This window comes from Dysidea avara, chromosome 4, assembly GCF_963678975.1.
Source record: "Dysidea avara chromosome 4, odDysAvar1.4, whole genome shotgun sequence".
NCBI lineage: Eukaryota > Metazoa > Porifera > Demospongiae > Dictyoceratida > Dysideidae > Dysidea > Dysidea avara.
This window is the reverse complement of record NC_089275.1, coordinates 22753996-22767689: the sequence shown is the minus strand read 5'-3', so window position 1 is coordinate 22767689 and position 13694 is coordinate 22753996. Positions and strand designations below refer to the sequence as shown.

Below are 13694 nucleotides of genomic sequence, written 5' to 3'. Positions count from 1 at the left end.
CAGGTATCAGAAGCAGTATGAACAGCAACATGACAGCAGCGTAATGAAGGTACATATCACGCGATGAAAAGGGCGTGGCCTGTTCGGGCTTTTGGTATAAAAAATGGCAGGTAAAGATGTTTTCAAGATACCTCAAAAGGGTGAGAGCTTTTGTAGTATGTTATAACTGAACTTATAATCATTTAGCTATAGCTATATGGTCTTGCCAGGGCTCCATACTTTTTAGTAATAACTTGGAAACCCTGAGACTGGACTCCTGACCCCTTGTGATTATTTGTTCATGTAATTGTCAATTATTATGACGTTTATCTCTCTCACAGCGGCGGACATTGATTGCATTGCGATCTAGCCATATATCTAATCAAGTAATTCAAGCGCGATATACTGAAGGCAAATTAAAGTTACTAAGCGCGTTACTAAGTGAGTAAAACAGTTATCTTACCCAGAAAATCAACTTCTTATACCTCAGTACTGCACACACTACTAGTAGGCATTCCAGCCCGATTTTTAAATTTTGGAAAAATGGACTATTTATATGCTCAATAGATAGAGTATTGATTGCCGATCTCAGAAATATATAGTTTGTTGGGTTGGAATTAACTACTTTGGCATGCACAGTGCTTTAAAACTGAAAAAGGTACATTTTTTCTCCGGGGCTCCCTATACATTTTAAAGGGAAAAATGGCACAATTGAATCAGGAAGCCATCTAGCAATCTGGACTGTCTTGAAACTGCAGTTGCATCTAGCTGTAAGTTTGTACATGCAATGAGAGTAACTTCAGACGTTATCGGATCTCAGTGATCTTTGTATGCTTTGTGGTGAGCAAATATGTTTCACCTACTGCACACTTCTCAATACAATGGTGTATATCCATAGGTAAGTGGCTATCTCAAGTAAGTAAAAACATCAAGTTAACAACTTATAAAGGTAAACAACTAAAGTGGAGGTGCCACAATGATGCAACAATACCTAAGGTGGAGTTGTGGTTTCAATTATGGTATTGTTATGCTGACTTTGAAGTGGTTTGCATTCTTGAGCTGATGACACAGCCATCAGAAAATTGCTCTGGAGCTGAAAATCGCTAACCCGAGCGAAGTAACTACGTACTTTAAAGTAAGTACCAGTGACTACCTTCCACCCGATAGTATGTTTTTAAAGTATACTACATACATATTACAAGGCTTGAAAAGATTACAAAACAACACAAAACTTACTTATATGTAATGCACATGCTAAAACTAAGATTTTCATGATGATTAGCGTGTGGACAAACCCCATAGCGAATTTCATCCTCATTGGAGCTCGGACTACAGAACAATCCCAAGTTAAGCGCGAGTTGTTGTTTTGTGCCAGGGTTCTATTGGGGAATGTACGGAGAAATTTTTTATTAAAAAATCTTGGATACTGGAATGCCTACTACTAGCTATAGTATCTGTCTCTCGCGCACAGAATTTTTTTTTTTTGTCGAAGTCAGTGTGTAGAAAGTAGGCCATGGAAGTAAATAGAGACCAGGGGTGGATCCAGGAGCTGGTAAGGGGAGGGTCACAAACAGGCTAAGTTGGTAAGGGGAGGGGCACAAACAGGCTAAGTTATTTATTTATTTATTTATTGTTAATCAGTAGGACCCTCCAGGGGTATAATGCTGATGTGCAATTACATGTGTACAATTTCAAATAGTTACTTAACTATATAAGTATGTACAATTACGACAAGTTACTTAATTACTGTATATACATATGTACAATTACAATAATAAACTATAAAAATATACTATTACGATAAGTTACTTAACTATATACATAGAAGGGGCTAATTTTTGCTTAAATTCTTCAACACAATCAGTCTCAATAATCTCATCATCTAATCTATTCCATTCTGGTACAGTTCTTGGGAGGAAGGAATATTTATATACATCAATTCTTGGTTGGTAAGGTACTAGTTTAAAGTTGTGTGAGTGTCGGGTCCGTAGTTAGTAGTAGGTAGTTGGGGAGAGTAGATTCCTAAGTTGCCGCTGCATTTTTGAAGCAGCAAATAATCACCTTTTAGTAACGTCTCACTATTGATTTTTCCATTTTGGCCTTTGCAGATGGTTGTGAAGTCTTAAAAGCTATTTAAAAGGCTCTGAATGTCTTAAATAACAGCAACACGACAATTATTTTAGAGGCGCTTAGTACACACTAAGGTGCTGGTTAGCAATTTCACAGCTAGTTTGAGTTTGATTCACTTTGGTTTTAGGTGAATTTGTAATAATGGTAGTAAAATATGCATATTTTCATGAGTTTTATAAACTGATCTTGGCCTTAGCATTTACTAGAAGTATGGCTGGCTCCTCCACAAGGTCAGTGGAGGAGGGGGGCATTTTGCCCCAAATGTCTCATCCTGGATCCGGCATTGGAGACTAACTTTCTGTTTCCTTCCAGACAAATTCTCAAATACGAACGAAGTTGCAATCAAATTGCTAAATCGAAAAGTTGCGATCAAATTGCTATACAGTTTCTAAACCAAAAAGTTTTTTTTTCTGCGGATACCACAAATCAAATTAACTGACAGTCATCCATCTACTCGAGTATCAGTCAAGCACACTAGTTGTACGTTAGGGTTGGTATGCCCTGAGTATTCGACTTTAGGGCACGTGTCTAGTAGTTGCCCCAGGTGTTCAACTTTAGGGCACATGTGTAGTAGTTTCCCGGAGTATTCAACTTTAGGGCACACGACAAGTAGTATTAGGGTTAGGGTCGGGTTCAGCTTTGGTTTCTTCTTCACCTTTAGGTTATGTTCTTCTTACTATATATACACTTCTTGAGTGACATTTTAATAAGATAGAAAAGTAAGGGATTTGGGGAACTAGCAGTGATACCACAGTTGATAGTACACAGAGCTGTCACACCGACATGGGCCAGGGTTCAAACCCTGGATGCTGCACTTTTTGTTCGATTTAGTAACATTTTTGTCTAAGTTTTACTGTCAGTTCAATAGCCCGTACGCCTTATTGAACCGACTTTCAGTTCAGTAACCACTGCCATATTTATTATGCAGAGATTTGCTCCAGGTCCATGCACTTGACCGATTTGTTCACTGTGACTATGAAATTAAATTATATATTTTCATTCAAAATGTAATTTGAGAATTGTTCGACAAAAGAAACAGAAATTTAAGACTCTATTTGCTTCCATTGCCTACTTTCTGCACACTGACTTTAGTAAAAAAAATTTTCTATTTGTGTTAGCTACAGATTTGTGAGTACCTTGAGAAAGAGCAGCTTTTGATAAACACCTACAAAATTAAAAATCGGCAACAATTAAGCGCTTATCAAAGAAATATTGCAAGTTGAATTATTTGCAGCTGCTTAATTGCTTTGGGTGTAACTGGACTAATTAATCACCTAATTTGTCCCGAACTTTTTGATATATTAGGTTTGTTAGGTCTAAGGATATGAACCATATTATGGCCTGCAAAGGACTAGTATAGTGGCGTAGCAAAATGGGCAATATTGTGCACTTTTCATAAAGCCATGAAACTTTCCACATAAATAGTACTCCTTATGACATGTAATTTTAGATATAGTGCCATCGCTGAGTTGACCTTTGTTGACCTTTATGGCCATTTTTGTACAGAAAACATTTTTGTCTTTAATTAACTCCCTGAGGCAGTAATTAACTTGTTAAAGCATGGTACCAAACAAACTTTCTTGCTGATAGAAACAACTTGGTTTTATTTGAAGTCAATAGGTGATTTTATTACAGAGTTATGATCATTTTTACTAGCTGCAAAAATTTGATAAATTTACCTTCCCTCGAGGTGTGAATTACCTGTGGGAAGATAATTATACATAAATTTATCAAATTTACAGCTAATAAAAATACTCATATATAACTTAAGAATGAAATCTCCTATTGACTTCAAATTAAAACCTAACAGCAAGATCTTTTGTTTGGTACCACATTTTAACAAGTTATTACTGCTTCAGGGAGTTAAAGACAAAAATGATCAAGTTTCTGTACAAAAATGGCAGTAAAGGTCACCAAAGGTCAAATCAGTGATGGCACTATATCTAAAAATACACGTATTGAGGAGTACTATTTATGTGGAAAGTTTCATGGCTTTATGAAAAAGTGCACAATTTTTTGGTTGTGCTGCTATACTAGACCAGCTTATTGTCTGTGATCCCACACACTGCTGGAAATATCCAAAACCTACATTGTTTTATTTAAGGCTAATTAGGTGTTTCTGGTCCTACTAATTCCCCAAAATTGACCAGGTGACCAGGATTATTATTTTTTTTTGTTTTGTTTTTTTGCAACTTTTTGATGTGGTACATACACTGCATTTATTACTATAACCCTTTTAAGTCTTTGTTACCAATGCAGGATCTGATCACCCTGCCAAAAAATATTTGAGACATGTTAGAGAGTCGATTGCTCCTCACTGGTATGATGTTGGATTGGAATTGTTGGATCCAAAAGATGAAAAGGCATTACGTGTGATCAAGACGAACAGTTCTTTAAGTGTTATTGAGCGTTGTGAAGAGATGTTGGATATTTGGTTGCAGAGGCAACCTGAGGCAACCTGGAAGCAGTTGATTGAAGCTATCAGAGCTCCTGGTATTGAATTAAATGATGTTGCATCTAACGTTGAAGGAAACTTATTACCCCCTATTGAAGGTAAGCATGTTAAGTACTTGTGTAGCTTGATTGCTTGCACAACGTATCATGCTCCATAATTTTATAGCACAAATACCTGGAGTTTGTTGACTTCTTGTTCACTTGTATGACTTCACAAGTGAGTGACTTACAGTGTTTTAAAAAGTATTTTTGTTAGTTCATTTTGACTTAATACTGACTCGCTTGTGGACATATACTTCTTGCAAAATTAACTTTCAAGTTTTATTTTTAAAGTTGGAGGTGCTTCTTAAGATGATCAAGATTTTGGCAATAAACATGGGCGATTTTTGTTATGAACCATGTTCATGATAGCACTTGCAATATGTTTGGGGAAAAATTTAACACTGAAACATTGTGTCAATAGACTGATGGTGAAAATTCATGTCAGAGGAATGATATGCTCTAATAGAACAGTCAATGTCTTCAAATAAAGCTGATCATTAATGAAGGAATCAAACTTTGTCTCTAGCTTTTGTGATACTCATTAAAATTTTGAGTCTAGGATGTCTTCTGCATCTTTTCCCAAACAATGTGATAGTCATGCAGTTTAATGTCAAGGACTGTTTCCTTTATTTCATATCTTTTTTGCATCAACTTGCAAGTGTGACCAGGTCTGGGAAAATTGGTCTGTTATCATCTGTGACAGCAAATACGATACTTGAATATACTGTGACAGCAAATACGATTTGCTGTGACAGCAAATACGATTTGAATATACTGTGACAGCAAATACGATATATACGATATACGATATATATACTGTGACAGCAAATACGATATACGATTCATCTGTGACAGCAAATACGATTTGAATATACTGTGTCCAAATCTAGTAAAGTCATCAGTTTTGCTGCTGCTAATTCCAAATCCTGTGGCAAGCATGGCTAACAGAGCTGTCACATTTCACCTGGTCAAGTGGGTCCCATCCACTTTTATTATTGGATATCCAAGTCTCACTCACATCATGATTAACCATATAGTGTAAATTAACAAGCTCATTTGTAACATCTCAGAAAAAACCTACCTAGTTAACAAGCATGCATCACAGTTTTGAGAAGAGCAAAAAAAAAAAAAAAATCCATGCTACAAAGAAAAATACACAAGTTTTTATTGAGCCATTACTTAGAGGAGTAACACTCACACGTATATGCCATCTTATTCACCTGTTCATAAAGATTTTGAAATCTTTTGTTTCATTTCTGTAGCCAAACAGTATGTGTGTCACGTGTGTTTGTTTATAATGCAGTAGATGTAAACAAAATTATCGTCATTTCTTCGGCCTTCATACGTGTATGCACAAGTGACTACAGGGCTAAAACTATACCTTGGTTGATTTGCCAATTTGCCAATCCGTATGAATCCAAATCCCAACTCTGTAAACTACTACAAATGGAAGTTATGGCTGTGAATGCATGTTGCTGTAGTTTATTTTCAGTATAGTTGTTGCATGTACTAATTGATTTCCTAGCTCTTCCTACTGCCTAGCACTATAATCCCAAAACTACTCTAGGCTGACACTTTAGTGATCCATCCTTTGGACATCTAGAATGATGCTGAGAAAATGACAATAGGCATGTTTTTGCTGAGACAGTCACAATTTTACTAACAGAAATGTAGTAGTACATATCATACATAAGAAATTTACATGCAGCTATATCCCACCTTTAAGGAAGGGATGTTGGCATAAGTGGTGCCATTTCCACTTATCAGGATTGTTCGCTTCTCTCTGTGGACATGCATGGTATCATGCCCACTAATTACTATTTACCTTTATTTGATGTCTAATGGGAAAAACTGGCAAGATAGTTGAATGGGTTTTGAGTGTAAGCAGTATATCTCAAATGTAGGGGTCTGTGGGCATAGCCCCTAGCTGCTGAATGCATTTTATAGAACGAAAGTTATAGAACACATCTTTATGAGGACTTACATACTAGCAAAACACATGTTTTAGAACAATCTGGAATTCCGTTGGTAGATCTATATGAATTCAGTAGGTATGAAGTAGATCTTTCATTTGTAAGGTAGAAATTAAGTGAGATGAACAGCCGTGATAGCAGTGCCTTAGTGGTTCAAGATTTGGGTGTTAGATGTAGGGGTCCGGATCCCTTGTTCAAACCCTGGCAACATTTATCTCAACATTTTTCATGTACTTCATTACCCCACAATGACTGTTCTATTACAGTATGTTGACCCTACAATTTTATACTTGTGTGGTGTTTGCTTTGTAGCTACCCTTTTGCACTTCAAATCTTCCAAATGTACTTTTATGATAGTTGGCCTACGTACATAGCAATTTTCAAGTTTCTTCAGTCCTTCATTTAGGAAGTGGCCTAAGAGGGGGCAAAGTTGAGAGTGAGGAGAGGAGGGGGGCATCAGTGTAATATTTAAGGGGGCAAGAGTTTGTCAAGGCTATGGAGGACTTGCCCCCACCCCCAAATAAAGCCATATGTGGCTTACCCTGTAGTTATGTAGAGATAGGACCATGGAGCTATATATGCAGATTTAAAAATGGTATCTTTTTTCATCCTATCAATATGTGCATGGTGTGGCGTGCTGGTTTTCTTTGCCGCACAACACAGTACATACCATGATTAGTCTCATATGATTAACATGATTTGGATTTTGCCATAAAAAGGAAGTGTTTCGTTATCCTTGTTATTCTACCAGTTGAAATATGCTACATGAAGGTGAGGACTAGTGCTATAACTGATTCACAAGTGCTATCACACCTTTTTGAATATGGACCACACCCACATTACTGATTCCATGGAAAAGTCAACAAACTTACCCATTGAGACCTTTAGTATACTGTACGTGTAGCATTGATTAAAACATTGAACTTACATAACTTAAATTCTTCATGATACTTCTATGATTTGTCTGGTCAACAATATTAGATGGTATTTTTACGTGAATAAGTGTTCCATGACACTGTGAATATTAGTCAGATTCATAGAAAAACTAGTATGTAAATTCATCTTTGTATGCTCTTCATCCGTGCCAAATTTCAAGGTGATTGGATTATGCATTTGCATTTTGTAACAAATTTTGTAAAATCTAAGAAAAGAAAAATCTTGGCCCTCATTAATACCTTAAGAATAAATAAACAAAGAAGAACTCAAAACTTTGGCTCTTCATATCTCAGGGATTTCCTGGAGTGGATTAAACCAAATTTGAAGTGTGACCGCCCTACCTGGCTGACAGCCATCATACAAAAACGGTATACTTTAATAACCAAACATAACTGAAGCGTACCAGTTGCTAACCCATAGTCAAAATTTTCAGGAATGTGTATATAATATGTGACTGGATTTTGGAAAAACGATCCAAATCGCACATTAGAAGTTTCAAGATAAACGGTTTTAAAGAATTGAAGCCAGCATAACTCTCCAAGGATAGCAAGCACGCATATGAAATTTACACTAAAGATGCATCAATCTGTTACCTTTCAAGCCACTTCCAGTACTTGTAGCTGCTTGTACAGTTTCCCGCCAAATAAGATAGAAAGTCTGAGCAGTTGGACGAGCGAAGTAGTATCACGAGTGCTCACAAAGGGGTGGAGGCTGGGGGGTGGCGGGGAGGGCAAGAGATAGACCTCAAAATGGAGGCAGACCACGATTGGAGTCCAGACACGAGATTACAGGGCTGTGCTGGCTCCTTAGTAGCTGATATGTAGCAAAATCAACAGAGAACACGCCTGGCCAACATTATAAGGCTGTCCACCAGCGCACCACTGATTCTTGCCAACCAGGTCCTTCATAAGGCCTGAAATCGCAATTTAAGCACTCCACACCACCCAGAAAAGGCGTCTGTTAAAACCAGCCTTGTGTAGTATGAGTAGTGCTGAGGGTCAAAACTTGTAGTACGATAGTGTAGCTATCCACTGGTGGTGTTAGTTTGATTTTGCCTGATGTGCGATTTGGATCGGTTCTGTAAAATCTGGTCACATATATCCAGTGGTTGCATTCCTATTGGCTTGAGTGATTGATCGCCAGGTGCGGGCTATTAGCTTAGAAGTGTTATGTATATGCATGCAACACGGGACACTTGGGCTTTTGCCTGATGTGTATGTCCTCAGCTTTCATGGTTGCAGCCCTTGGGCTGTTGGGCATACATATCAAGCAAAGCCCTCGTGCCTGTGTTACAGCTATTACATGTATTGTATCCATTGATTCCGAACAGAGATCTGTGTGTGACAATTTCAAGTGTTGTATAGGCTGTACTGGGTTAACATGCTCCATTGTAGTTTTAACATGCTGACTTGTTTGACTCCTGCTTCCTTTGTTTTTTTTTCAGTGATCTCATATTTTAACAAGTAGAAAGAGTAATAAGTTGGATTAGGGATCAAAGAAAAAAAGTAGTGAAACAAGAGGTTACCCATACCTGCAGATATACTAGTGGACATTAAATTCCTTAACTTCAGTCTATAACAGGGTAGTAAAACAGGTATAACAGAATAGGGTTTCTGCAGAAGATGTTAACTTGAATAATTGGATAAATATTAACACACACGCACACACACACACACAAACACACACACACACACACACACACACACACACATGCATGGGATCCTTTGCTACTAAGATCAATAGCTACTCAATGGCAAAGTGAATTAACCTACATGAACCAAGCAACTTCAAATAAATGCTTTTCTGAGTCAAATATGCTCAAAATTTTGCCCAAAATGTTTTCAGGAATTTCCCAAAATTTTCACCTATTATGCTCTTCAGTGTTCCCATTATGTTTGGATTATGCTCCTGGATTATGCTCCTAGGTTAGCAACATTTCTTGGAACATTTAAATCATTGAATGCTCTATTAGAGTATTTCACTACAAAGTGACTGTTCTATTAGAGAGTATTGATCTAAGGAGTGATGTACAATGCATTTAAATGTTCTATTGCAGTTTCCTCTGACTGTTCTAATAGGAAATATCAATCTAAATTCATGGAATTAAGCTCCATAGTTTGAAATATCCACCTAATATGCTAGCATTATGCTAGCATAGCACTTCAGCCTATTATGCTTTTTATTATGCTGGCATGTTTGACGCAGGCCTAAATGCTTTGCATGTAAATGGGTCATGGACATGGAGAATGACATAGGAAGGAAGCTATGCAGTAAATCTGTTGAGATGTTTGATTACCTTCTTAAATGCCAAAGATGAAATGAATCCCTGCAGTTATTTTTCATCTAGATTATTTCCCATAACACCATCTGCCATCAAAATTTCTCCACAAGCCTATTTAGGTTAACATATGAAAAGTCACAGTACTTAGTTTACAACTGCATTGTATGCTTAACCAGCTATTTCTAATAGAAAAATTATTGTTATATAAGGCTACTGTAACACTATACATGCATATATAGTGCATACAGCTATTATTTCATATTTAATCATGTTTTGTTTTCAGTGTCTGAAACAAATAGTTGCCAGATTGTTTCAGCCAAGTTTCCTATAAACTGGAGCATAAGTAGGGCTTATGGCAAATTAACCTCAAACGTTGGAATTCTCTTGGAAAGCAAAAGATTTGAGCAACTGCGTCGAGCTTGTGTTCAAGAAGTTAACTCACTTGGGAGTACACTTCCTAAGAGCTTAGTGCCCAAAATACAACAAACTAAATCATTGAATGACATGTTAGATGTGCTTGCTCAGTCTCCATACTGGAATTGGTTTGATATAAGACTCTTACAGGCTCTTGTGACTGCATCAGGATCAGCTGAGGCTGAGGAATGGTTGGAAAGCTTTAAAGCAACCTATTACAGCAAAAACATATTTGATTTAATTCCTTATGTAAACGTTAAACCACTAAATGAGTTTATAAAATTGGTTGAGAAGTTTGACAAAAATCCAAGAGATTTGACTGTTTCGGAATTGCTACAACACAAGTACAAGTTAGAGTATGAAGTGTTGGATATAGATGAAGGGGAACTAGTATTAAGTTGTATTAAAACAGGTTGTGTTGAGCTTACATGGTTGATGCCACGAGAACTGGCTTACCAAGCATATACCTCAATGAAGAAGCACAGTGAATTATCTTCAATAACAATCAAGTCTCTAGTGTGCGAGGCGGCAGATGAATGTAGAGGTCTTCCATATTTGTGGCATGGACAAGAGGTAAAGGAAGTTGGTCCTATTGAGCCATTACCAGAGCACATTAGACAAGAGCCATACTCTTTACAAAAAGGATTTCAATGGGTTCCATTGACTAAAAGTGATGTTTTAGAGGTTGCTAGCTTTCAGTCTATGGACGATTCCATTGTATGTGATGCCTCTTTCAAATTTCTTTTTACACATCCAAACCGAAGAAGTGACTGGCATTTTGCTATCAGAACAACTAAGGGTGCACTGGTAGGTGTAGTACTGGCCAGTCCTGTTAGCATTAATATTGGAGGAGTATTAGTACATTGTGTTTCTCCATTCTTGTTGAGTCACGATAAATATATGAACAAGCGACTGTGGTACATCCTAAATAAAGAATTACAGAGAAGAGTCAATCTGTATAAAATCAATCAGTTTGTATACAATGGTCTGTTTAAATCATTAAATGTTGTGAAACCTGTGGTTACTTTCACTAATTGGTGTTATCAGTTTGCCTCACCTAATAGTTATTCTCTGCCTGATTCTCCCAGAACACCTGGGTGGAGGAAAATAAATCCAGAAGATGTTCCCAGAGCATCAGCTTTTGTGAACAAGTATTCTTCGCAGTTTGAGATTGGAATAATCTTCAATGACGAAGATTTTTCTCATTATTATCTGTGTTCAGCTATACCCAACTATGTGTTTACTTTCATAGTGGAAAATGATGATAGCATTACTGACCTTGTCAGGTACGAATTATATATTGAAGCAGCGGAAGTTGCACTAGCTACTGTCACTACAGTAGTATCAACACTTTCTCCTGTTGAACAGCTAATAATTGATGTTCTGGCATCTGCAAGAAACAATGGTGCTGTAGAGTTATCAATAATACAACACAATATTAAGAGAGATATTCTTTTATCACTTGGTTTTCTACCAGATCTACTTCCTCCAATCCCAGTATATATGTATAACTATCAATATTCGGAAATTTCTGAGACTAAATGTTTTTATCCAATATGATTATTACATAAGTTTGTATTTTAGCTTATTATAGTCAAGGAACTTTAATACATAAATGTTGTGTAATATGTTTACACAGTATAGCTGAATACCAGAGGAGGTTGGATGTGCTCTAAGTGCTACCTAAATATAATACTCTTAATTGCATTGTTTGGTATTTCACATGACCCGCAATAGTCGCAATGCAAAATTGAAAAGTGATGGGGATTGCTGGGGTTCATCAGATATTCAGAATGTACTTCACGTAAGCTTCAAGGCAATGTATTGTACTTTGTTTGTACTTTGTTTCATAACAATCGCTTGAATTCTGTGTGAAATTAATCAGTTGTGATTTGCGACTATAATCAGTTGTATACAGCTGTATCAGACTTGTCACGTACGTATTGTGTACATGGTTTGTTTTAGTGGCACTTAGAGTGCATCCAACCTCCTCTGGCTGAATACTTTGTACTTGTATATAGAACTGAACTTAACGGATTAAGGGATATTAATTTCTGTATAATGAGGATGTCTTTTTTATTGCTGTAAAGTATGTATGTATAGTTTCTTGTAATTGTATGGCTTTCTGTGTAGCTTATAAGTGATTGTCTATGATTTAGCTATGGTTCTCTAGTTCAGGGAAATTAACTATAAAGAAGTAATTGTTCATGGCTTATGCTGCTTTGAAAAGAGCATTGGGTTGCATGGCAAGCTTAGAGTGACAAGGCACACTACAAGTCACACAGGTATGCAGTACATAGAGCATAAAATCCCATGCACTCAGACAGCCTTAAGAAGGCGGCGAAGATAAAGTTAAAACCGTGGGCTTTACGCAATGTAACATAAATTGATGCAAAGTGAATGAATCATCAAAAATGTCATGATTACAACTGGTGTAGAATGCAAACTTTCGTGTATAAAGGCTGGCTGCTAATTAGAAAACTAACAATGTTGTAGGATTGTGGATATTATGCTTTAAAAGTTTATTATTCTATTCCAAAATTTGACATAAGCTTTACCATTGTCTTAATGTAGTCATTGTATACTCTCAAAATTATTCCCAATTTTATAACTTCTCTATAATTAATTTCTAATTGTAATCAAAATGTTCAGCACTTTGAAACAGCAAAATGTTGCTAACTCTATCTGCACAGATTTGTCAGGAAAACTGTTTTTGTTAGCAAGATGAATGTTTTGTGACTATTGCAATAATAGAGTACGTAATAAATTCTACTGAGTGACTGCTCTTATTAGAGTATCTCAGTACAGTAGGGATATTCACTTCTTATTGTTTTACAGTATTTGGACATTACATACTACTCCGATCCAGTACTTTTTATTGCAGCACTATACACTATCCCTACTTTAATTCCTAATTTTTTCTTATACTTGTTTGTGAAGTTTTTTTTTGCAAGCTCATGACCACTATATAGCCTGCTTTTCACAAAACCAGTTACAATATTTTAAAAGAATTAAGCACAGCAGGGATGGTATATTTAGCGGAATGGCGGAAACGGTAGAATTGGCAGAAACAGCAGAATCATCATTTACAGATTATGGACAGCCTTAGAGCACCTACCACCAGTTAGCTGCTTACTGTTACATATATAAATACACTTACATAGAATTCACCACGATCAAGGCGCATGGTCTTTGTAGCACTGATTTTCTGTCTTCTTGCAGCTTAGCATTATTTGTGGCAATCAATTCTTATAGTGTAGTCATACCTCAACCCTCACACTCAATAGTTTGAAGCACATGTTACTAGAAGTGCCTTCAAGGGGGGGCACTTATAATTGAAAATCTGTAAACTCCTCCCTGAGAAAATAGAGTATGGCCACCCGAGGCTAAGCCTGACTATTCAAAACCAATTGTTCTGCAATTCAAAATGTGGTAATCAGTCACATAAGTTAAAGAACATTCTAGAATGCTGTTTGGTACCTAGC

At 36.7% G+C, this 13694-nt stretch overlaps 1 protein-coding gene across 2 annotated transcripts; it reads left to right on the top strand.

Moving 5' to 3' along the window:
* Positions 1-9: 9 nt before the first annotated feature.
* Positions 10-12336, top strand: LOC136254379 (uncharacterized). Of its 2 annotated transcripts, XM_066047072.1 has the most exons (3): positions 10-140; positions 4369-4662; positions 10079-12336. In XM_066047072.1, exons 1-3 carry the CDS (start codon positions 104-106, stop codon positions 11767-11769), a joined length of 2022 nt encoding a protein of 673 aa, XP_065903144.1. In that variant the 5' UTR covers positions 10-103; the 3' UTR covers positions 11770-12336. The 2 variants fall into 2 exon arrangements, with proteins under 2 accessions (XP_065903144.1, XP_065903145.1); XM_066047073.1 differs by lacking the exons at positions 10-140; positions 4369-4662 and adding an exon at positions 4734-4780.
* Positions 12337-13694: the final 1358 nt, after the last annotated feature.